The sequence below is a fragment of the Athene noctua genome, chromosome 13 (genome assembly GCF_965140245.1).
Source record: "Athene noctua chromosome 13, bAthNoc1.hap1.1, whole genome shotgun sequence".
NCBI classification, from domain to species: Eukaryota; Metazoa; Chordata; class Aves; order Strigiformes; family Strigidae; genus Athene; species Athene noctua.
Window position 1 is genome coordinate 1,538,780 of NC_134049.1, and position 24,933 is coordinate 1,563,712.

At 41.4% G+C, this 24,933-nt stretch overlaps 1 protein-coding gene and 1 long non-coding RNA gene across 4 annotated transcripts in view; one reads left to right on the plus strand and one right to left on the minus strand.

Moving 5' to 3' along the window:
* The window catches only part of PRTG (protogenin), an 81,471-nt gene extending 64,847 nt beyond the window's left edge, over positions 1-16,624 (plus strand). Inside the window, exons 12-20 of the mRNA XM_074917239.1 lie at positions 4,315-4,410; positions 4,945-5,131; positions 6,845-6,972; positions 7,726-7,896; positions 11,498-11,680; positions 12,864-12,984; positions 13,899-14,064; positions 15,024-15,128; positions 16,222-16,624. Of these exons, the coding sequence (XP_074773340.1) occupies positions 4,315-4,410; positions 4,945-5,131; positions 6,845-6,972; positions 7,726-7,896; positions 11,498-11,680; positions 12,864-12,984; positions 13,899-14,064; positions 15,024-15,128; positions 16,222-16,611 (1,547 nt within the window). The 3' untranslated portion in view covers positions 16,612-16,624. The remainder of the gene's footprint in view (positions 1-4,314; positions 4,411-4,944; positions 5,132-6,844; positions 6,973-7,725; positions 7,897-11,497; positions 11,681-12,863; positions 12,985-13,898; positions 14,065-15,023; positions 15,129-16,221) is intronic.
* LOC141965519 (uncharacterized) overlaps positions 1-24,933 on the minus strand; it is a 34,020-nt gene that overhangs the window by 1,777 nt on the left and 7,310 nt on the right. For 2 of the 3 annotated variants that reach the window (XR_012634468.1, XR_012634470.1), the window contains exons 3-6: positions 24,804-24,895; positions 19,888-20,032; positions 18,149-18,198; positions 7,827-9,016 (exon numbers count right to left, since the gene is read on the minus strand). This is a non-coding gene — a long non-coding RNA (uncharacterized LOC141965519). Of the gene's footprint in view, positions 1-1,084; positions 1,209-7,826; positions 9,017-18,148; positions 18,199-19,887; positions 20,033-24,803; positions 24,896-24,933 lie in introns of those variants that run through there. The other variant, XR_012634469.1, reaches the window with a different exon arrangement.

Genomic DNA, 24,933 nt, shown 5'->3' on the forward strand with positions numbered 1-24,933 from the left:
GCCTCTGGTTGGACTGTTACTCGTGTTTTTAATACTGGCAGGTTTTGGTTACATAAAGAGGAGGGGTGAGGCAGATCCATTTTAGTGTATGAAGCGATGCTGGCTTATCACATCCAGCCTCTAGTGTTGTTTAGGACAGTCTCTGTGTACTCCAGAGGCACTCTTGTAATAAAATTTATGAATTAGCTCTAGCATGTTTATGTCCCCATCACTGCTGGCCCTCTTGATTTGTACAGTGTCATTTTTGCATCCTTGCCACCAGCGGATTCAAGGAATAATAAAAATGCCTATTAAAAAGCTGTAGGTGCTGTGACACTTACTGTTCCAACGACCTAATGCTAGCAGCACTAAAAAACCCAACCCATATTCAACAGAAACAAATTAACTTTAAAAAATTCCGCCAGTTGTTAACCAGGCTACAGAACTGTTCCCGTTCACCTTAGGTCTGGGAACAAGCCTTCAACCACTACACAGAAATTTTGAAAATGCAGAGGTGAAATCTTGATGTGGATTTCACCTCTGCACTTGATGTGAAATCTTGATTTTATTTATTTTTTTTTTTTTACTTAAACTGTGTTGAAAGGGTTGAGTAGATCACTGCACTTAATTTGTTTCTGAGTAGCAGTGATCTGTGGAAAGATGGCATCACTTCTGGGCCTGTTATGAGCATGGCTGATGGCCTCAGGACTCACTTCTCTGCTTTCTGATCCTCTGAAGCCTCGTGTTGCTGTGCAGTGTCCATGGATGGAATACACTAAATTTGAGACTGTCGGCCCCCCAGGTGGCCATGCTATCCCCAATCTTTTATCAGTGATTTATGTGTAAACTATTCAGGATACTTACGCTGGTTAAAGATAAGAAAGCTCCCAAAGTTTGTTTTCTTTCTAAGGGTATGTCTGGCTTTGAATGTTTGATACACCTGATGAACTGCTAGATTAAAGTGTTTATGCCAAACTGGTGCTGGAATTGCCGTATAATAGGCCTGTAAATGAAACTAAAAATTGTTACAGATATTCTAAACAGAGGCTAGTTCAGACAAAAAAATATTTTCCACCACTTCATGAAGCAAGTAGTGTGCAGGTACCTGTTGGAAGTGGAGGCAGACCTTTGGCTGTTGTTTATCTTGTTTTGCCTGTGGTGAAGCTGTGTTCAGCACGGACCAGCGGCTCAGCAGAGGCTTTGGTCTTGGCTGATGTTACGCACATAACCTGTGAAGCAAGTTTCACATCAGTTTTTTTGCTGCCCAGTACACCGTCTTTAAAATTCTTTGATATTCTCCTTTTTAGATTACTACGACAGTGAGGCTTTGCTAGGCCAGCGCATCATGCAGCCCTCCTCAGTTGCTGCTTCAGTCACAGATACCAGCAGATGGTTTTTCAGCCACAGAAGCAGTAATATGTGACAGCTGAAAAATTCTGACATCGCTTTTGGATCGAACTGGTCTTCCTACCAGTTGAACCATGATGTCCTGAAGTGGAAACAACCTTGGTTATTAGATGGTAGAGGCTAGTTGAGAGACTTTAAACAGACTCTTCTACATAAAGATATTTATTTTGAAACTTGCATTATACGAGAGGAATGGTGTTCAACAGTGTGCTTTTTCTAAATGTAGAGCATTAAAGACACTTAAAAATAAGATTCAAATAATGTGTTTTTCTCAAAACTTGAATTTTTTTTGGTGGGAGTTACAGTTTTGCTTTTCTTCCACATCCCATTATTCTTCCTCTCCTCCCCAATCAAGTGTTAATGAGGAATTCAGGGTTAAAAAAAAAAAAAAAAAAAAAGAAGGCAGTGAGGATAAACAGACCTCACAGGCTCCTTATTCAGCTCAGCAGGGCACTAGACCTTAGCTATTCTTCATTTCACAGTGAAGATGATCAGTTCTGGGTGAGCACTTTCAAAGGGCACAGAGTTTTTGAAGGTGCTGGGCAGGATGATAAATGGTGGTGTCTGTCATCCCGGGCCCTGCGGAAGTGCAGCAGGGGTCTCTTCTGCAGGAGCTTGTAAAGAAAAAGATGGTCTGTGACACTTGGTTGGCTGCTGCCTGTTCGCGTGGAATCTGTTCAAGGGCCTCTTAAATAGTGCCCAAATGTAAGGGTTTTCCTCTCGGAATGGATGGGAGAATCGGTTATGATGGCAACCTCCAAAGCATAATCCTGATGAGATCGTGATGGCCTCTTTTTAAAATGTTGTCATTGTGTTTGAATGTTCCCGTTACACGCTAAATGTGTGTGTGTATGTAATCCCACCACAGGTCAAGCAGCCTGGGAAGGTACAGATTTCTGTTTCTCTGAGGTCTGTGCTGTAATTCACCTCAATAAGTCACCATAACTTGATTTTGGTGTGTTAGTATCACTTGGTGCGTTTGAATCTTTTTAGTTCCCGTGTCTTTTGTTTTTTACAAATTTTTAAGAGATTGCAATGATTTACATATAATATCTTACTCTATTTCTGAATTTTCAATATTAAAATTATTTTTTAATTGCATGCTTGAGGTTATTCTGTGTGTTTGTGTCCATCTCCTTTTCTCTGATTGCAGTTTGTTGGCTAGGAACAACTGACATCATCTGTTGCTAAAGTGATATTGTGAAGTGAAAAAAACCTCCAAAACAAATGAGAGTTTTGCTCTAGTTTAAAAAAAAAAAAAAAAATCACTTTTTGACATTTTAGTATTTTCATTGTCTACTTGTGATGTTAAAGCCTATTTGAAAAATGGGAATGGGCTGCTCTTGATTATTCTACCACTAGTGTTAAACACATCAAAGAAATACTTTAATCCAAATTTAAGAGCCTCTTTTTTTTTTTTTTTTTTCTCCACACGTATATTTAGATTTTGGTAAAATAGTCTTTTAAAAATAAACATACATAGAGATGTGGACTCTACCTAGCAATATCTCATTTAAAGCTGATGTTGGTAACGACAGCACAAAAAGATTGTACATTTCAAAATAAATACGAGAAGATTTTACAAATTTATTATTATGAAATGACTGTGTTGGCTTCAGGGAAACATCGAATCGAGAGCTGTACGAGTGCATTGCTGGTGCGGAGACTGCAGAGGGAGCCAGCGATCTGATGCAAACACAAGTCCTGTGTGTGGTGAAGAAATGTCAGGGATCTTTGTGTTGCTGATTATTTCACGGGAAAATCTGTCAAAATCTCCCTGTCAAATCTCAGCTAAATCGAGACAGGGAGAGCCTGTTTCGAGAAGGGATGATGTGGTATTGTAGGGCAAGGAGAAAAGAAATAAGATTGGCACAGTTCTGTAACATCTGAACCTTCTGAAACTCTTTAATAGAAAGAAATCGTTTCCTGACAGCAGAAGAGGAGGATGTCCTGGTACCTCCATCAGGCCTGGGGGGAGGTTTAGCTGAGCCCAGAGGAGCTTGCATGCACTAGAGCAAACGCTGCACCTCGCAGCCTGTCCCTGCACGGACGGGGTTTGTGGAACGCCATCGGGAGGGAGGGGTGTCTGTCCTGGCCTTTGCTCCCCTCACCACCCCACGGTACCCACGCCACCTCCACTTACAAAAAGCTTAAGGTCCCCTTCTAACTCTATAGTAATTTTTCACTCCCGTCAAGGCCAGTGTATCATTAACCGAATGAGAGAAGCAGCAAACTGCCATAAGGGTTCCCAGAGACGTGGCCAGAGAAGGGGGAACAGGGAGACCCTTCAAGCGAGGAACAGTGGCCCTCTAAGAATGCCAGAACCAGCTTTCAAGAAAACACATGGAAGCAGAAGTTGTTAGTCAAAAGCATTCTTAACAATCACTGTTGTTTCCCGGAGTATCTCCTCTCAGACCTGGAACCAAAACATTTCCAGTCTCTTTGCTGAGTCCTGTCTTCTTCCCTTTGCTCTGACTGTCCTGCTGCATTACAGCCTGCTTATCCAGAGATAAATGTTGGTTTCTGGGGACCTCATGCTGTTTGTTTTTACAAATCTTTATTAGAGACTGAAAGCACTTCCAATATGCTGAATCATACTATTAAATCTAGCTCTGTGGCTGTGAAGGGGTGATTTTTGTTACAGATAGAAACGGGATATTTATCCTACTCCCACTGATTTCTGTTACAGACTTCTGTTTCAGGCTGTCGGGAGATAAGTGACTGATTCTGGGCAGAGATTCAGGGAAATTTGCAGGGCTGGAGAAGAGACAGGCTTCCAGGCATCCAGCCTGTTCGTCAGTCTGCTGATTATAGCCGACAAGTTTTGAACCAAACTTGCAGGAGAATCAAGCTATGTCGCTATCTGTAGAAGTCTGAAAATCCTTATTTTTTCACTTGAGTCTAATTATTCCTTTTCTCTTTGTGCAGATCCTAGAAGAAAGTATCATGTAAGGCTGCTGGCGTATAACAGTATGGAAGAAGGTTATCAGGCAGACCAAACAGTCAGCACTCCAGGATGTGTCTGTAAGTGGTGTAGGTGCATGAAGAATTTGTTAAGAGCTGAGCTGTTTCAAGGACCCAGCAGCTCTGTGTTTTTAACCTATAAATATTCGATTAATTTGGTGTAAAACAGAGAACCAGAAAGATTATATCTGTGACAAATACTGTCCTAGTCATCCTGCAACTGTGGCAGTCTCCTGTGTTCGTGAACTGCAGCTGAGGAAACAAGATAGCTACCAAGCACGTTTTCCTCCCCTGTTGGATCGTCTGCATCATCTCACCAGTGATGTATCGTGTGTCTTAGGAGAGATTTGTCTCGCTCCCTTGTCTCTGTTTGTAGTTCTGACTAAACAAGTGGGACTACAGGAGCCGTATGTGACATGTATTGGGTTAGGAAGGATCTTTAAGAGCTTGAACCAGATTCCTGGGTCTGATACCAGGTAGTGCTGTGCAGAGGCAGATTTGAATCTAAACCTGTGGGCTCAGACCCGTCTCAATCTCACCAGTATCTGTATACAGTTCATTAAATAATTCGTGCTCCTTTTTTGTTTTAAACAGCTGTCCGTGATCGCATGGTGCCGCCGCCACCACCTCCTCACCACCTCTATGCCAAAGCTAATACTTCATCTTCCATCTACCTTCACTGGGGAAAGCCTGCCTTTACATCTGCACAAGTCATTAACTACACAATCCGCTGCAACCCCGTGGGGCTGCAGAACGCTTCTCTGGTTCTCTACCTTCAAACGTAAGTGCAGGGCTACTAATGAGTCTTGATTTCCTGTTTCCAGATCCTTCCCACTCAGTTGCTGCTCTTCCTGCCCTCTCTTAATAGCCTTTCACTGTAACAACTTTCATCTCCCTTAGAGGACTGTGTGTTCTGCCCAGTGGTTGCTAGTTCTCTTTCTTGGTTATTTAAGACGTGTTCATGGAACAGCTTAATTCTCTACCCGTCATCCTTGTGTTGGATCCCCGGACGAGCTCTTGAATTTTTAATGGCTTTTTAGCTGTTTTAATTTAATTTTATGTTCTTCTTCAACCAAACAAAATTGAATACTTATTTCATAGGTAGCTTGTCTGGGCAAAGATGGTACTTAGTCCAGTGTCTGATATTAAGACTGGAAACAAGAATTTTTTGAGTTTTGAGGGTCTGAGCATGTTATTGTGGGAATGCCACGTTCCTGGGTGTGTGGCACCCGGCCAGGAGGAAGCTGAGTGGGAACTGCAGCTTGCTTTTCAGAGAAGAAATGCATGAGCCACAGAATGGCAGAGCAGGGAAGAAGTTCTGCCTAGGCTTGGTGCCCAGCTCTCTGCCCAGGTGCTGTGGGAGGGAGCAGAAGACTTTGCTCCATTGTGACTGACTCTGCTGGGGGCCGTGGTGCTGCTGAGGGAATCCATGTGTGTGTAGCTCCCTCAGTACCTGGGGTTACCAAAGCCCTCTAAATAAGAAAAACACTATCTTAAAAGATAGTTTCCATCCTAATATGGATGGTTTTCACTTCAGAGAAGGCATCCCCTGCTGTATAACTCCTGACAACGATTAGACACAGTATAATCACCATATAAAATTCTTAGTGTGCAGTATGGAGCACAGCAGTGGCTGCTGCTCTTTGTGATAGGATGAGACTACTGCGAATGTTGGTGACTGCCTTTGCACTATGGAAGATTAAAATATTAAATGAGATTTAATAAAGCAGTATCTGTAGAGTAACACCATTTAAAATTGAGATTTAACCTCGATTTGGGTCTTAGCACCCAGAATTCACCCTGGTGTATATGAAAGATTTCCCTTCTTCTGCAGAACTAAAATGAAGCAGAATTTCTACAATTGACTTTGTGATCAGATAGTAAACTGCAATATTACAATTAATATAGCAAATTTTACAATTAATAAATTACCAAATATGACTACAAAATGATTAAGGAACATTCATATTCTACAGAGATCCCCTAAACATGAGGGGATAGGGGCTGTAAGTGGAAGTTGCAAACACAGCCTGTGTCTGTTCTGCGAACTGAGAAACAGATCCAGGAACAGCTGATGGAGCCAACAGCCTGTTCCTCCTCAGCTGTGATGCTGGTTGGAGTTTGTTACTCCAGCCTGAAGCATAGTGTCCCGTGAACAAATGTGAGGAGAGCTGAGTTTGGGATACCTGCTGGTGATGTGGGAAATCATATTGTTGGACTTGCTTGTGCATCAGCTGTCCAAACAACCTTTATAAAAACTTGAGCTCAAGTCAACTGACAGCAGGCAGTGTCCTCCAGAGAGCCCCAGGGTCAGTACAGTTACGTTTTCGGGGAGGTAGCGCAGAGGGACCACGTGTCTCAGCTTGAGCTGGTTTGTCTTCTGTTGAACCGACAGTGAGAATCTACTCACGGTGTCTATGAGATGCCATTTGCGTTTGGGATCTTGAAGTCAACTTGCTGCTGTTAAATTTATTTTATTCCTTCATCCATATAGGTCGGACACTCACATGTTAGTTCAAGGTCTTGAGCCAAAAACCATGTATGAATTTGCAGTTCGGCTGCATGTGGACCAGCTCTCCAGTCCCTGGAGCCCAGTAGTCTACCACACTACCCTTCCAGAAGGTAAGGCCTAGGAGAGGACCACATGGTTCTAAAAGAAAGCTCTGAAAACCAAATGGCCTGAAAAATTGGTTATTAATTTTAAACTGTCTGTAGGAGAGAGAAATACTCTCCTGTGAGATACTGATACTGCTTTTCTCAGTGAGAGAGAGAAAAATGCTGTCAGGAAAATACTTGTTTTGGAACTGTGAAATTCTTTTTCAAAATCTACCTAAAATCAGCAATGATTTTAATGGAGAAAGTGATATACCTTTAGCAACCACTAAATGGAAATAACTGGAATTTTTTTAAAAAAAAAGTATTGAAGAGGCCTGGCTGATTCATAGGCATTATGAAACATATTTTAAAAACCAGAAGTTTTAGAAACTAAGCATTTTACACAGCTACTACCCTAGCTGCTGGTTTACTTTTCTGTCAGCTTGATCAGTGAAAATCCAAAGCTTCAGTTCCATGGTCTCAGCATTGCAGGGTTTGTGATGTACCTCTTCACAGGGTAATGATGTGGGGTTTTGTCAGTAACTGTTCCCTTCTGGAGCTGAAGGAAAGATCCGGAATTTGCTTTTTCCAAATCTAAGCTATTGACCAGATCAGAGTTAACAGGAGAGTTTCTCTTGAGGAGCAGTGTGTGTTTGTTTATATGTTGTTTATCTGGGATGTAGCAGTAGCCATTAGGTCCGCACATCGGTTTCTTTCTGAGCAATTTAATTGCATGTAAATTAAGTTTAGCCTAATAGCATTGTGTTACTGTTCTCACAGCACCATCTGGCCCTCCAGTAGGAGTGAAGGTGACTTTGATAGAGGATGATACTGCTTTGGTTTCCTGGAAGCCACCTGATGGTCCTGAAACAGTTGTTACACGATACACCATCCTCTATGCATCCAGGAAGTCTTGGATTGCGGGGGAATGGCAAGTGTTGCACAGAGAAGGTAAACTAAAATCATAAACCTATGAACTGGGCAAACAGTGATGCTACTCATAAGATGCTTTGTTACTTTGAGCTACTTGGACTACAGTAAGAAAGAAATTCAAGTAAATGTTCACATAAAAGTTAGAATTATTCCCATGGTTGTGATGAAAATGCATTAAAAACCAATTAATCCTCAGAAGGTGAGGGGAGAGGGGTTGTCTGTTGCTTTGGAGCTCAGCATGTACATGCCAAAATGTCTCATAAACCCAATTACATCCATCTCAGTTCTGTTGCAACCGTGCTTGTGATGGTTTCATTGGGTAAATGCAGCCTGTCAAATCTGAAGTCTCTGAGATGCCTTATTCTCCAGAAATAAATTTATAAATATTGCTGTGTGGGTTTATATGTTTCTTCCAATCACTGCCAATCCAGTTAGCTCAGTTTGCTTAATGAACTTTCCCCTACTCCCAGTAAATTGCTCTGCAAATTCAATTGAACTCTCTGGCTCTATTCTACTGCTGAGCCCCAGCTAGCTAATCTAACAGTAACTCAGGTATGGTGATGTGAACTGCAGTCACATCTGGGTGATTAGATGTAGATACAGCCTAAATTTTTATAGGCACTTTCCAGAATAATACTATGATTTGAAGAGCTGCATCAAGAACAGATTTCTACTATAGCCAGAAAAAAAGAAAAAAGCATTTACTGTTTAGTTGGTATTCAAAATAGAGAGAGTTCAGAATAGATAATGATCTAATAATGTATGAAAGCAGAGAGAGAAGCTCAGTGTTCAGAGTAAAGTCATATACTTGAGCAGCTTATTTAAGAGGGTTGCCCAGGAAGAGTTACTGTTTTGTTGTTCTGTGTTGTTTCATGGCTGAAAGCTTAGCTGTTAGCAGAGAGTGAGGCTTTAAATTTTCTGTGGAGAAAATTCATAAAACTTGACGAGTATGCACTCACAGAGGACAAGTCGTTTCGCCATCAGAGTAAACTGGTTTAGTTCAAAGAATGTGGTTGTCCTTTGTGCTGCTCCTGAAGAGAGGATGCAGGGCCAACAGCCGTTTTGAAAGGTGGCAGTGCCTCTGTCTTTGCTGGAGCAGAATGGTATTCGCCAGGCTGGCCTCAAATGCAGGGGTCAGCTGTGAAGAGTGACAGCAAGATGACTATTAATCTTAAGCAAAATTTGTGAGAAATAGCTAGTCTCTGAAATATCAGTGAGGTCTAACTACAGGGGGAAGGCTGAGCCCATGTTTTTTCACTATTAAAATTGTTCAAAGAAACAGTGATATAAAGTTGTCCCATTAAATTGTTGAAATAAACAGTGATGTAAAGTTGCTGTATTAAAGGACCAATTTAATATTAGTTTTTACTTGATAAAAACCCCAGCAGATTTAAATCCACTGACAGCTTATATTTGAAGAATAAATCTTGTCGCTCTAGCGACGATACGCTGTATTTGTTGGTGCAGCAGAGTGGCTGAATTGCTGTCAGGTATATGCTTCAGCTCAGCCCCGGCTGTGAGACTGAGCAGCATCTCAAATAGTACTGTACCACAGACATTTCGCATGAGGGGGTGGCCATAACAGTAAACATTTTCATGTGCTCCCATACCGAAAGTGTTGGAGGGAACGAGCAAAAGGAGAGCTCCAAATCCCAGTGTGTTACTTTGTCCATCAATGTTCGAGTCACTAATTTTGTATTTTGACAGATATATATTGGGGTTTGAGGCACGGCACGGAATTTGGGCACCTTGACACGTTAGGACAATCTGTAATGCTCCTCTAAAAAATCCTCTCCTAAAGTAGAGATGAAAAAGTCTGTGAAAGAAAATTAGCGTATAGCTGTAAGATGAGGCAAATACTGTCATAGTCCCGTGACAGTCCTCTCCCAGGTAGTTTGAGGTAGAAGCAGGGTTTGGGTTTTTTAGTGCACTTATCCTGATAAGACCAGCTCACCCTTTACCCTAAATAGCATTGTTTTGTCTTGACACTAAACTTGCTCTGCAGCAGATTTGTGAAATCTTGACCCCATTCCTTTTGCATACCCCCAAAGACATGCCCCCCTACATAAAAAAAAATTAAAACCTACCACCAAAAAAAACCCAAACCCCAACCAACCCTACCCCCTGTAGAAGTCTAGCAGGGGCTTTAGTGAACATACGAACATTTCTAGCAATCCACCAACTCAAAACCCAAGCCCCTTTAGTTTGACAGAGCCGGTGTTAGGCATGGCACGGTTAGAAAATACAGCTGCAGTTTGTTGCTGATCCGTGATGTGGCTGTCGTCCAGCCACCTCCCCCCTTCTCCCTAGTTCTCTTCAAGTGGATCAGAAGTTACAGCCTTTACACACTTGGTGTGCAGTAAATCAGTACAAAGTGCTTACTGGCTTCAGCAGTGCAGCGGGTTTGAAGGGAGCTGGTGGGAAAGAGCCTGTAATATTGAAACGTGACCTTTCGCCCTTGCTGGTGCTAAATATTACAGCTCCTTTGGTTACAGATACCTCACATTTTACTTCAAATGCTTTCAGCTAATGGGTGTTTTTATGGAAGAGCTGAAATAGCTTTTGAAGTAGCTTCCCATTTGCCAAATGTATAATCTTTTCTGTCAACAAAACCACCTTATATTTTACACACCCCCGTGCTACTATAAATTCTGGCTTCTGAAACGGATTTGAAAGGTTGAAATTTAGACTTAAGTCTGAGAAAGTAAATGGAATATGTGAAAGAGAACAGGGGATAGATTTGGTCCTGTAACTGCCATTATTTAGGGAAAGTAAAGCGATATATTTCTGTGGTAGGAAGAAACACAGGCATTTTAGAAAGAAACTGGAATTTTAAGCAGCAGTGTGCAGTCCCTGGACAAGCAAAGCTCTCATTGACTTTAGGAGTTTTGCCTGTCTAAGGACAATGCAAGTGAATCCTATTTATGTTTTTAATCTGTTTTTCGTGCCTTCAAGAGACTTCAGGAAATGAATCCTTCACATGTGAGAGAGACTTTTTCTGTAATATTTTTAGTAGCACGGCTTAGATGCACAGTAATCAAGGAAGCCTGTGCAGGTCTAAATAGGGTTTAATTTTATTTTAAAAGCATGGTATAATGTACTCTTCCAAATTTGTCTTGTTCATTTTACCAACTAGACCTGAAATTTGATAAACTGAACCTGAATTATTTTGTTATGGCAATTTTCATTCACATTCATGGTACAGTGGATCTAGGAGAGGCACATAGATTAATATATGAGAGAGGTCTAACATTCTGCTTGCTCTGTCTGTAAGTCCAGTTAAGGCTTCAAGCATCTCCTCACAGATGTGATCACACGGAATGCAGCTAGCACTGCATTTAGGATTAGTAGGCTGTGTCTCGTAGCCAATACTTGTGGTTTTGAACTATACTGGCACTTCACAGTGTGCTGTGTCCAAGCAGTACGGAGAGAAAGGACAGAAGAGACAACCAGGCAGCCCCAGTGTTCATTCTGTACCCTGTACGTGCAGGTTAGAACCTGTGAAAGTGATCACAGTCCTCAGACAGGATTTGGAGGTGGTGTAGGTCCCAACGTTTAAATCTTACCCTGTTCCCACTGATTTTGTCTAACTGGAACTGTTTAACAAATCTTTTCATAGGAGCAATGACCATGGCTTTGCTGGAGAACCTCGTAGCAGGAAATGTCTACTTGGTCAAAATAGCAGCCTCCAATGAAGTGGGAGAAGGACCCTTCTCAAATGCAGTAGAACTCGCTGTCCTGCCAAAGGCAACGTCAGAGTCCAACCAGAGACCTAAACGCTTGGATTCGGGAGATTCCACAAGTCAGTACCATGTCTTGATTACTGCTGTCACAAGTGCCAGGGAGAAGGATCCCTGTTTGGTTTAGCTTGTAGCCTCTTTCTGGGCAGACCATTCTGCTTTATGTGCTAACAGGGTGGCATTTCCTTCTAAATGAAACCATTGTGGAATTTTTATCTCAGTTCAACTCAGAACTGGTTTGATTCTTTTGCTCAGAAGTTGGAAGTTTGCCTTTCAAAGGAGAGTACAGAACTGGTTTGAATTTTACATCAGTATCAGCTTTGCAGCTGGTCTTCTGGGGCACCTCTAAGTCCTTTATTTGGCTCGAGATACCAGTAGGACTGGGTCAGTTAGAGCCAGGCAGCCCCGCAGAGATGGGATGGCATCTCAGATACATCTGTTGGAATTTGCTGGTTCCAGGTATTCCAGCAACCCAAATGAACCTGTCAGTCAGTGATACACCAGCATATATTCTCTCCAGAGAAGTCAGCCTCACCTGCAGCTCTTTGGGGAACATGTGATGTGTTACCTTGCAGAAATTAAGGTAACATCAGTGTTTTCTCCATATAAGAACGGAAAACCACATTGTCTTTGTCTGATATAGAACAGGATTTATCTTGGTGACTTGTTACAGATTTTAGAGCTGTCTCAGGAGATGAGCTAGTAATTATTCAGGTACATGAGCCTTTTAACCTTTCCTTGTTGCTACACACTGGATTGTGATTAAAACATAGGGATTTTTTATTGCTCAGGCTTTCTCCCTTCCTGGAATTCAGTTATATTTTGGGCCTGAGTAAGCAAATAGTCATGCCCTCAGGATTAGGTTAATAGACATACGATGTTAGAGCGTAAACCAAAGTGAACCATCCTAGGTGAGAGTGCCTGGAATTCTCCAAGCCTTTTCCCTTTGTTGTCTAGCAGCACCCTGTAAGGAAGGGGTTGGAGAGAGCTGCTCCCTGTTGTAGGTCACTGAAGAGGCTCTGGTGTGGGGCAGTTCCTTCTTCCCCTCCCACACCAGCACTGCGTACACTCCTCTGTTTGGTCTACAAGTTCTGTTTTCAAAGTGTATGACAGAGAAAGTCTGGAAATCTCCTTGAAAGGAAGCATTTGTCTCTGGTTGTGACTGTAACCCTATTAAGCCCCAGCAGGGATCAGTGGGTAACTCTTTTCATTTACTGAGCCTTTCTGTACTCTTTCTTGCTATAGCTTATTCTGACTATTATCATCTGGACCAGAAATCAATGACTGGCATTGTTGTCGGGGTTTGCATAGCCTTGACCTGCATCCTTATCTGCATCCTGATCTTAATTTATCGCAGTAAAGCCAGGTATGTTTTTGTTCTTCATGGCTGAGCTCTTTCTCAATGCACTGATTCTTGGGATACGCCTTCTGCAAGAGTGCTAAGTCCCCTGGAGTCCTCTGTCTCTTCACCTGTTCCTGCCAGCAGTGGAAACAGAGCACTGTGTTGGTTCTTCCTACTTTACCTTCTCCAGTGAAAAGAAGGAAGAACCCATGGAGTGAGTCAGTGGTGCTGCGACAACTAAGTATGAGGCGTGTTTCCAAATAAACCCCCCTTTTGAGTTAGATAAGCATGCTGCTTTACATCATCTGCTCCTTCTGCTTAGCCCTCCAGCCTGCCCAGGCTTGGTTTGCAAGGCTTTACTGCTCTGGTGTTGCTGGACAAGAGGAACTCTGACATGAAGCAGTTCCACGATGCAGTTGCTCTGCAGTGGTGCAAGCCACTACCTGTCTGTCTTGTCATCAGCTGCTATGGGGCATAAACTGGCCCAGTGACCCTGCCCACAACTTTGGGATCAGAGCAAATATAAGTTACTTGAAACAATAAATTTAAAAACTATCTGAAAGTATATTTTAGTAGCAAGGACTTTTTAGCATACCTGCCGGAAAAAAATATGGATTTGGAGACAGTCTCTGTGTAGCATGGTAGAAAGGTCTTAGTATCATTAGTGGTTACTTCCTCCAAGTAATATTACTAATCATGATAATTCCTGTCTGCATATAAACTTGTAGCATACTGTGTATGATTAACTGGAGGCAGATGTTATTTTTATCACAAGCAATAAATTTAAATTCCATGAGAGTTAGGAGTATCATATAACTAAATGTAAATGCCAAGAATATACCAATATTACTTGATTAATAATAGCTTTGAAGTTTATCCTTGATTATTTTATATTTTCTTCCTGTGGATCAGTTTTATTTCTGCTTAACGTTGTGTAGGAAAACATCTGCTCCTAAACCTGGGCAGCAAAGCACTGACCAGCTGTCACACAACAGCATCTCATTAGCCAGTGCTAATGAGGTGGAGAAGAGTATTGAAGGAATTGCAGAGAATGAAGAATCCTTGTTGCCAATGATAGTGGGAAGCAGCTTCATTGATGCTAAGGTAACGGTGAGCTTTGCTCACTCCCAAACCAGAAATCTTTCTTTAGAATCCATTGCTGCAGCACCAGAGTCCTTACCAAAAGTAAAATAAATACACTACAAACCCACAGGAGGTTTTTTAATAGGACAAGCATGAGTTTGGCAATCCAGGGTCAGATTTTTAAGACTTGTCTTGAAGTTCAGCTAGAGATCTGATTCAGTACACTTGTCTCACACTGTACTCTGCAGATTGCAGAGTCTGGCTCTGGCCCAGCATCAGAGGGTGAAAGGCCCATGGACTTAGGGCTGCTCGGTGCCCTCTGCCAGTGCAGGGGGGAGAGCTGAGAGAGTCCTTGGCAGCCCCTCGTTCAGCAAGTGTGATCACTGAGCAGGTATTAAAGAAAACATTTTTCTGTATAGCTACTGGTAAAACAATGTTACATTTTATAAACTCCTATATGGTCAAATTATAAATTAATCTGGATTGCAGGATGCATCAGTGGATGTGTAGAATCTTACAGTGCAGGAGTTCGGTGACAAAATGTGGCAAAACCACACTGGCCTTACTCTCAGAGGCAGACATACTGATTCAGGGCTTGTTCTGTGCACGCCGCAAACCTGCACGAGCGGAGCTGCTCCCTGTGGGTGTGTGCCGGAGCTGGGAAACGGGAAGGGACCCCAGGATAGGCACAAATGGTCACGTTCAAAGTAGTGGAACAAGAGCAGTGGCTGGAGCATTTTGCTGTGTGTTTGCAGTATTGTAGCTGTTGGGTCTGGTCTGGGGGATTCCCAGATTTTGTGGGTCTGGTCTTGACTTATCTTGATTAGTAGATGAATACCAGACCACAAACACGTGACTGAGCACTAAGACTTCGTCTTCCTCTTCAGTATGCAGCTAATAGGTAGGAATAGAAAAATATTTTCAAATATCTTAGAAATTTAATTTGTTAAAATAAATGTCTGCGTCTCCCTCTGTTGTAGGGGGGATCTGATCTGATTATTAACAGCTACGGGCCTGTCACAAAGGCTAACTGCAAGAAGAGGTGGCTGTTCTTCCAAGATTCTAAGAAGGTGAAGACCGAGGAGGTAATTGGTCTAATGGACAGAGATGTGATATCCCGGGTTTACAAAGGAAGATAGGTAGCTTTCTATTTATGAAGAAGCATAATTAGTGATCTAAGTTTTAACTGGAGAGTTTCAGTGGTGTTGAGGTTGATGGTGTTTTACCCTGTGGTAAAGTCTTACGGACGTTTAATTTTCTGTCCCAAGTTGTCAGGTACTGTAACTCTTTACAGTTAACTGATTACTTTCATGCCTGTGCTCTTTACCTGTGAGCAAAAGGATTTCTGTGTACTGGGTCTGTGCAGAGCATCTGCAGAGACTTTGTATAAATATAAATACAAGCTAAATATGTATTTATAAATAAAAATAATACAAAAAACTTTAAACAATCCCCTCCTACTCTGGCAGCTAAAACTTTGTTTGCTGAAGAGAAACCAAAAGAGGGAGGTTAAATGATTTACCCAAATTACCAAAGAAATTGTAAATCTGAGTGGAACTGTCTGGCTTCTGAAAGTGTTGCTCTGGACACATTTGCTATTTGGATGAGAAAAGTAACAGTTTAAAACTGAAATGTTAAACCAAATCCTGAATATTATCATGCAAATTCACACCTATGGGGCATCTACTAATATTTATTGAATTGTAGCTTGTATTGTGCTCTTGTATGTTTAAGGAATAGTAAATCCTGATATCTGTGTTGCAAATTCATATTCTAAAGTAGTTCCAGAAGCAGGTGCCTATTTCTGATGCCACTGTAAGAGAAATATTTGCTACCACCCAAGGAGTAATGCCTAAAGAATATGCATGAAGGGATGGGAGAGAGTGCTACCGACTATGTTTTAAAAATACCATTCAGGTCTCTCCAGTGAAATCATTCTTGATTAGTCATGCTTAGCTAGAAGGGATTATTTCATCTATTCTGGAAGAGAAGAGTATGAGCAAGACTTGAGATTGATTCTTTTTAACCTCCTGTAGGACAGCTCAGATTGTTCTGAGCCAGGGCTGTTAGAGGCACTCCAGCAGAACAGGAGAGAGGAAGTGCAGTAAAAATGAAAATTATTGAAATGATCAGCTTTTCAGAGGCTGGACAAACTTTTTCTCTCTGCTCTTTGTGTAGCCTCAGAGGAGATTTGTCCAGGCGGTGTGTCTGTACCAGCCAGGCCCCAGGGTGCTGCTCGGAGAGGACGAGTGCCCCGGCGCTGCGGGCCGGCCGCCCAGCTTCCCGGGGCCGTTCCGAGCTGGTGCCGACACAGAGCACTCGGCCAACAGCGAGGGAAGCCACGAGACTGGGGACTCTGGAAGATTTTCTCACGAGTCCAACGATGAGATACATCTCTCCTCTGTGACAAGTGCCACCCCTCCCGCTGCCAGCCCTTTCGTAAGCAGTGACTTGGGTACGAGCAGGAGGAGCCCTGCCGTGAGTAACTGCACAGCGTCTCCTCTGCCGGCGGCTGCTGACCAGACTCCTACCTCACCTCGTCAGATACACTCTGCAGTGCAAAACTGACACCCTTAGGCCACGCCAGACATTCTCGCCGTGTATGTCTGTTCGAAGGACAATGAACAGGGAGCCAAAGGTTTATGTTGTGGAAAGCCTGACTAACCTAGCAGGTGATCCTGTATTTCTGTTGAATGTTTTTTTTTTTTTCTTTTTTCTTTTTTCTTTTTTTTGTTTGTTTTTAAAACTCACTCGTTTTGAATGTTCAGTGGTCAACAAATGTGAAAGGACAGTGAAGATTTCTGACTAAAGTTAAAAATATGTCACTGGAGCAAAGGGAAGGCTGTTGGCCCTTTTGCTGACTATCTACCTCAGTTTGCCGAGGGGTGAACTTTGAATGACAACTGCTTTACCTCATTTGTGTTCTAGTTGGTCTCAGCTATGGAACTGATAATACTTCCTAGTAGTGTTGTTTTATTTTGGGTTTCTTTGTTTGTTTTCAGTTGCGTGTAGAACGTGTGTGTGTGTATGTGTGCGTGCGCACGCGTGCGCTCAGTGATCAGGGAGTTGTATAGGTAGGTGAATAAGATTGTTTAGCTGAAGCTCTGTCTTTAAAAAGAAGGAAACCTCAGAGTATAAAACGTAATGATTTCATGTGGTTGACACAGAGGATGTTAACAACTGGGAAAACTGGAGTTGGTGCATCTGCCAACAGCCACATGAAATCTTTTGTTCCTCTTAATTTCTCACAGCCCCGGTAAGCCTAGGACAGTGCCTTTTCCCCAGAAACTTGTGCCAGCAACTGCTGACAGGATGTATGCTATATCCTTAGGGCTCTGGGACATGTTGGGTTCCCCACAGTGACAAATGTGCTCTTTTATTGACAGTTAATGCTAAAAAGCATTGCAAAATGAAGAAGTGTGCAGCATTTCCAAACAGTTTGGCTCAGTCATGGAATAGATAATGTTGAGTATTCCAGTATCACACTACTTCTTAGCAATGGTGCCTTGCATTATATAGTATGAAATTACTGATTTGCCTTATGCCTTTTTAGTATTCATGAAGTTGCTCTGGAGTACAGAAAGATGCCTTAAATGCTTCTTAGATGTTTTAGGTAAACAGTATCAGGAGTTTATCATTCATTTTTACCCAGGTTTGAGTGCTGATAAGCACTCCTAGCATCCTAGTGTGTCTCAGAGCTGTTGTTAGGATGCAGCCCTGCTCCTTGCCTTCACCTAGCGTGCTGTTAGCCAGGAATTTCAGCTCAGGGAGTGACTTTACCCACATGCCAATCTAAAACTCTGATTAGGCTACCATGAGAAATAAAAAAGCCAGAGCTTTAGTTGAAGAGTCTGTTGAAAGAGGTGAGTACTGCTACTGCCTTGAACCCATGCAATTCCTGTTTTATACTACCTCCTTTAAAAGTTACTCTAGTTTTTTGGGGTTTTTTTGTTGTTGTTTTTTCCTGTACTCAGGGAACAGTTTGTTACTTTTGAGCTGCCTCACGGAAACGTGGAGCAAACTGACAGGGTATCATGTTTTGTTTTTTAAAAGGAGAGAGGGAAGAGAGGGAGGAGGTTGGAATCATCCAATGTTATAAACTTGCCTGTATCTATATCCAGTCCTCTTCTCCACTCCTTCTCTTCTTCTGTTTTACTTTAAAAAAAAAAAAAAAAAAAAAAATTAGGCATATGTTTTGAAAAACAAATGTTTAAAATATAATGTTGTGAGAAAGCAACTATAGGAACTCCTGGCTCTATTTAAGTGTGTCAGAACTCCCACTGACTTTACTGGGGCCAAGGTATCACCCTTAAGGTAGTCCAGGCTGACTTTTGTATTGTTCCTCATGGATCAAAAGGTGGTCAGAAGTCATCAGTAAGCCCTACTGTTCTGTCTGCTTTGTGTTGGTGAATCAGCCTCTAGTTACTCTAGTTCCTTGCCTTGTAACTGTTTGCTAGTTCTGAACCAGACAGTACACATTCACCTTTTCATAACAGTGTCGATTCAAATGCTTTAAAAATAATCTTGTACCAAAGACTTGCTGTAGAAGAGAAGGAAGCCACATATTGTCCAAAAATAACTGAACTAGTTAAAAGCTATAGTTTTGAAGAGCTGAATACATTTTATTGTATAAGTAGTTACTAACAAAAAACAATAGGGCTTCTTGATTGTAGTAGTTGATTGCATAGATGAACTGTATGCTTCTACAATTTTAACTACCTTGTTGTTACAAGAGCCTTTAAAGAAAGTTATAATAATATCAGCAGATATCTCCAAAGACTTCCAAGTGTAATTTTTTTTCTCCAGCATGTAGTTGATCAACAATACAGTATTAAAAAAAAAAATATTTTTGAACAGTTTTTTATCTACTTGCTGAAGAAAAAGAAAACTTTTTCACCAAAGATTTATTTTTGGTTTTGTCAGGCAGAATGTTTAGTGTACAGCAGAATACTGTTTCTAGTTAAGTAAAGTGTGAATTAATCAAAACTAGATTAAGGATGTGTAACTGTAGCCTGAAGTTTCACACTTCATCTTTCAGAGTAGCCTCTTGTGTTAGTTTCATCCAGAAAGAGCTGATATGCAGATGGTAACTGTTTGCTTCTCCAAAGATTTGTTTGCTGTAAGTACTGATAATCTGATGTAATTTTATGACCCTCATTACAGGTAAATACTTTAAATCCTAAACTTTTTCTTCCAGAGACCGACTCTGTAGTTTAAAACATGGATAATTTGAGAGAAACGGACTTCATATAAAATGTATCAGTTTGATAGAAATGCTCTAACTTCACTAGCCAAAGAGTTGAAAATATTCAGTGTATTAGAGAGCAGTGCATCCAGAACACTATTTATTACGTAACATTTGTTAAGGTACTTTTTATCAGCAAATAAAGAAAACCAAAGATATTTAAGGTTACCTCAGCATATAGGCAAGCTTAGTTAGACATTAATTATTCTGTCTTTTTCTTTATTTTTATGTTAACCAAATATAATACGTTTCTCCAGAACCCAGTCTACATTCATGTGCTTCCCTTTGTCACATAGTCACGATACCTACAGAACAAAAAATATGTTCTCCTCAAAGTTGACAGCCTGTTACTAATATATCACAAGATTTTGGGAGAGAGAATTTGTCTTATGATTGAAAACTCCACCAACAAAAGCAAAGGAATCTCCAGAAGAATTGTGTAAAATGGATACTTTCTCCACTGAACTCAACAGCAGAATCCTTCACGATTGTAACAGCACAGAACAGGGCTCAAAGTTGAAATGCTTCATATCCTTGAAGTCAACACGTGTAATTATAGGTATGATATTAGAGACACAAATTTTCTTAAAAGTTTATACCTGTGGCTGTCTAAGGAAATCAGTTTTTCATATATAACTTTGTTTATTCCATTTTCCTAGAAAGAGCTGGCAGAACACAGCAGGCAGAATGGTTTTAGGTTTTCCAGTATTTTTTTTTCTTGGTTATGTCTGTAGAAACTGGGTCCTGGAGAAAAAAAAAATATCATTTTTTTAATTATGAATTTTACTAAATATGTTCTGAAAGATGAACATAAATGTGGAATTTAGTGTTACACTATGTCAGTTGATTTTGTTTAAGTGTATTAAGAACTAAGGAGCCATGGCTGGTGTAATGAGTGTATATGCAACCCTTGTACTTCAGAAAGGAAGCAAAAATGTTACAGTTGATGTGACTTGAAAAGCCTCAGAAGTTATAGAGGAAATCTTGAAACTGGCTCGCCATGCTAATTGTGTTTCCAGGTGAGGACTCTGTCCTTCAGTTGCAACAGAAATGCCTGTTCTGCAGGACCCGGATCCAAACCCAAATGCCCAACCTGCCCAGTTCCACTTGTGTATTTCCTCCATAATTAACAAATAAAAAGTATTCTCGTCTTTCAGGAGTTATCTAGGAGAACTGGGAATGTGTATAGTGTGTGGAACAGGTCCGATCAGTTGATATATTTTTTTTTTTTAATAGCTCTGCTTTTGTAAGAGAAACTTGAAAAATCTACATATATCTTTTAATAATTTCCTGTATTAGCTGTGCATTTTCTGTATAACTCACGAGATTTTAACAGGAAATGGTACCGAGAGGTTTCTTTATCTGTTTGTAATTATTCTTCCTAGTTCACTCCCCCTCTGGTTTTATTTCCTTGCTTTAGACTGTGAGCTAAATCTTGTTTGCCTTATTCGAAGCAGAGTCCTCATCCTGTTTATTTTAAGTTAATGGGAGAGTTAATTTTTATTTCGGTTTGCATGGTCTGGACAGACAAAATCAGTTTTTTTGTTGTTTGTTTGTTTTTTAAATCTTCACAGTATTATTATTTTCAAAGGACAGAATTCTTATGTGGTTAAAACTCCCATTGGCAAATAGATTTCTCTAAGATAACGTTATGATCCGTCAGAGGTCCACTGTAACTCTCCATGCATCCAGTCTTAGCCTGTAGTAAATAGTGAGTATTTCAAGGCAGTTTACCTCTTGCAAACTAAGTCAACTTGAGTGACTTAGCATTTGCTGCAACCTGAGTGTACACAAACATAGTTACCATGGACTGCTGGGTCTCAGTAACATGTTACTCTGAGCAAACTTGTAAGCCCAGAGACCAGGAGCTCTTGCTCATTTTGTTCATTATAGAATGAAATTAATGTAGGGGAAAGTCCGTCGCCTAACGTGGGAAATGTTGGTGGGTTTTATGGGGTGTTTAGCCAAAAATGCCATCCGATAGCAGCTGAAGAGAGAGCTGCACGGGTGTAACTGTGGTGGTATTTCACAGAAATCAATTTACTGAAGTTATTCTGGTAAAACTGAAAGCAGGATTACACCTAGTAGTTGCTGAAGAGGTAATTCTTAGCTTGAACAACTGTTACACACTTACTGGTTGCTGCAACTGCAGCTCTGCTAACAGCAAGCAGTTTTGAAAGCAGAGGAGTTTGACTGTCTGCAGGAAATACTGAGTGCCTTTCTACAATAACAAAAGCTAAAAGTAAGTTTTTTATGGAACTATATTCTGGAACACGTGTTTCAAAACATACTAGAGTACAAGTCCAAACCCAGATGGCTTTCTGTTAGTAAAGGCCCCTCTGAAAAGAACACAAATGCAATTTGGCTCAAAGGTGAGAAAGTTTATTTCTTTGGAATTACCTCTGGATTTACACTGAGACTGGTCCCAGTTGACTCAAACGGGACGTGCTTAAGGCTTTGCTGTGTTGGGCCCTCTGGTTGCACTGCGAGCTGCGCTCCTGGAGGTTTTCAGCATTTCGGGGTTGCAGATACCCACATCGCACCTGCCGGGTGTTTTCAGTGAAGACTGACTGTGTAGGAAAAGCTGACTTACACAAACATTGCTTTTTGATTGTTTGGCTTTTGGGTTTTTTTTCCAAGTTGTGAATGAATTGCCAGTGTAGGAGCCAGGTGTGTGTCTCATATTGTGGTGTTCTGGATCCTTTCACTCCCTGTGCCATTTTCTTCCAAGGGCAGCAGTGGCTGACTGGTTAATGGAGGATGGAGCTGAATTGTATTAATTTTATATTTGTCTCAGGGGATCAGCTCTATGAATTCCATTGCATGAGGGAAGCTAATGTTTGCCCTGATATGAATGTAACTTTTTAATGTCTTTTAAAAACTATTTTGTTTAATAATGTGGATTTGTTTTGTTTTGGTTTTTTTCCCTAGCATTCTAGTCAACGTTACCTAGTGTGTTGGTTCATTTTTCCCCTCCAGGGTTGTTTATATACTACCCCAAGGTCATGCCAAAAAGTAATAGAAGTTTAAATGCCAAATGTTTATGAAACTGCTGTCTAAATACTGATTGATTGCACAGTTAAAATAAAAGTTTTCCTTAGTAAAAGTGCGACTTGATAAATATTTTATTATCGGTGTCTGTGATGAGTGGCTCAAACCAAGGACAATACAAATACAGAGCCTTGTGGCAGGCTGAGTGGCTGGGGAGATGTTGGAACCTGAAGTCACAAAAAGAGGTAGAGGGTAGACTGCACATAGAACTTTATCATTTATGTACCTGGAATTATTTCCCACCTAAAAACTCCATCTGTGTCCCAGTACTGTCAAACACCCAAGCAAGATCTCAGTTTTGGTTTATTTTCATTGGGTGTGGAAGACATAGTTCTCAGCACAGTCGTTTTCAGAAGTCTGGCGAGCTGCTGCCAAAGCTGCAGTACTGAGGTTTTTTCTCAGCATTTTTACACCTGCCAACTGTTGAACCTGGTATTTCAACGTATGACAGAATTAAAAACGCAGTTGCCGTTGGTCAGAAGGCAAACTGCTATTTTTACAGAGGACTACGTCCTAGACAGAAGTCAGTCAAGTTAGATCAGTAAGGAAATTATGTTCTGCAGGGATTAAAAGGTTTCTGTTGCTAGCAGGTTGATTACTGATTGCCACTTGAAAGCAACTGGAAAGTTGGCCGGGTGGTTTAGAGGGTTGGGCACAGAGCTGGACACAGAGTAGTGGTGCCCATGCAAATCTTACACTGCTGGAAATGAAATCACAGTAATCAGTGGAATCTGAACTCCTGTAATACTTAGGTAGGTTTGACTTTGGCTTTTCATCTGTATTGTTCCCTAACAGACTGACACTGGATATACTTAATGGGAAAGAAAAGATATTTCATGGGTATTTCAAAGCTTTGAAATGACAGTTTTGGGAATTGAAGATTTGAAATAAATGTTCGCTAACTTTCTTCTGTGTCCAGGAAACGACAGTTTCTGAACACATTGATTTATACTTATTTTGACCCTCTCTGAGGCATGTGCCCTGTCACTTGGGGGTGCCCCTGAGAGGGACGGCGTGCTGGCTGCGCCCCTGGCAGACAGAGCTTTTCTGCTCTGGCGGGTCAGGCTGCCTGGATTCTACAGTGGAACCACGATGTCTTGCTTTCCTTTTGATTTCTCAGAAGACAAAGGAAATCCAAAAAGCCTCATCATGCTTCTTTATGAATCACAGCTGTTCTTACCTGCAGAGTCTGCTTATAGAACAGTTCTGCCTAGTTGGGTAGCTGATACATTTATCCCTGGGAGTATTAGAGCACCAGCTGTGGTGACTATTTATAAAACAAACTCTAATCCAAAATTCTTTATTCCTTATGTTCAAATATAGGAACACTGAAATACTGTTAATCAGAGGTAATTAAGAAAATGAGACCAATGCTGAAAAAAAAAAAATTTTAACAGAGTATGTGTAAAAAATGAATAAATCTTAAATATAGTAAATAAATTAAATTTTAAAAGACAACAAGGAATTTCAAATAGCTAGGGAGCAGACAGTCTTGGACTGTCCAGTGATATGAAAGCTCTGCCAGTGCAGTCCACCAGAAATGCTGTTCTTTCTCCAGGAAACTGGAGAAACGGCGGTTCCTGGTTGTGTTATTGCTGTACAGGTACATTTTACAGTCCAGAATCCTCATTCTCAATAGCAATAAATAAATAATAAAGCCCCATCTTTCAAGGAGTTATTATTTCAAAGGAAAGTTTTAAAGCAGCCCTGGTGTGTGAGGTGATGCTGTGCTGCCTGCCTGCAGTCTGCCCCCAGCCTGAGTGTCTGAGCTTCAGCGGGGAGCTCTGGGGGCCATTTACACTGAGCAGCCACAGGAACTGAAATGACAGCACTGCTGCTGCTTGCCTTAGTTCATCGGTGACATTCGTCTGCAGTCGTTGCTAACCTGTGGATAAAAGGACCAATGCCTTGGAATAGGAAGGTTTTCTTTCTGCCGTGCTTTGCAGGTTGCTTGGCCCCAGCCAGCGGGGCAGCGGGGAGTGAGGAGGGAAGGGTCTCTACCTGCAGTTGTGGCAACACATCAGGATCACGGGGTGTGAAACCTGCCTTGCACTGCAAGTGGGCAGCAGTTCTTTAGGGGTTAATTCCTCTCCCTGTAAATTTGCCATCTCTGTTCAGAAGCAGAGTTTGTGCCTGTATTTGGCTGCTGCTGCTGTGCAGAGCCACCCGTGTTACAGGAACTGCCTGCCCCAAGGTTTAAACCGGGAACGTGTGTCTCGAAAATCGGCCCAGTTCTCCACCAAGCATGGAGCTCTGGTGACTGCTGGTTTGGAATCTCCTTTGCACCGAAAGCCAGACTTTGCATTTTGTTATATATGAAAAAAGGCATCCGCCTTCCTTTCTTGCATTCCTTAAGTTATTTCCCTGAATATTTACAAGTAAGTCCAGCTGGGTTTTCTGTTTGGGGATGCATAAGCACTTGTTATCAGTAGGATTAACCTATGCCAGATCTTATTTCTAATACCTGTTGGCACTGCGCAGCCCAGCGTGTCTCCTCTTTTTCCTTCATCTGCAGTCACGGTCTCAGGACTGGTGTTGGAGAGTAGAGCATATCCCCTGTCAGTAAGAGAGAAGCTGTAAGTGCTAATGCTGTT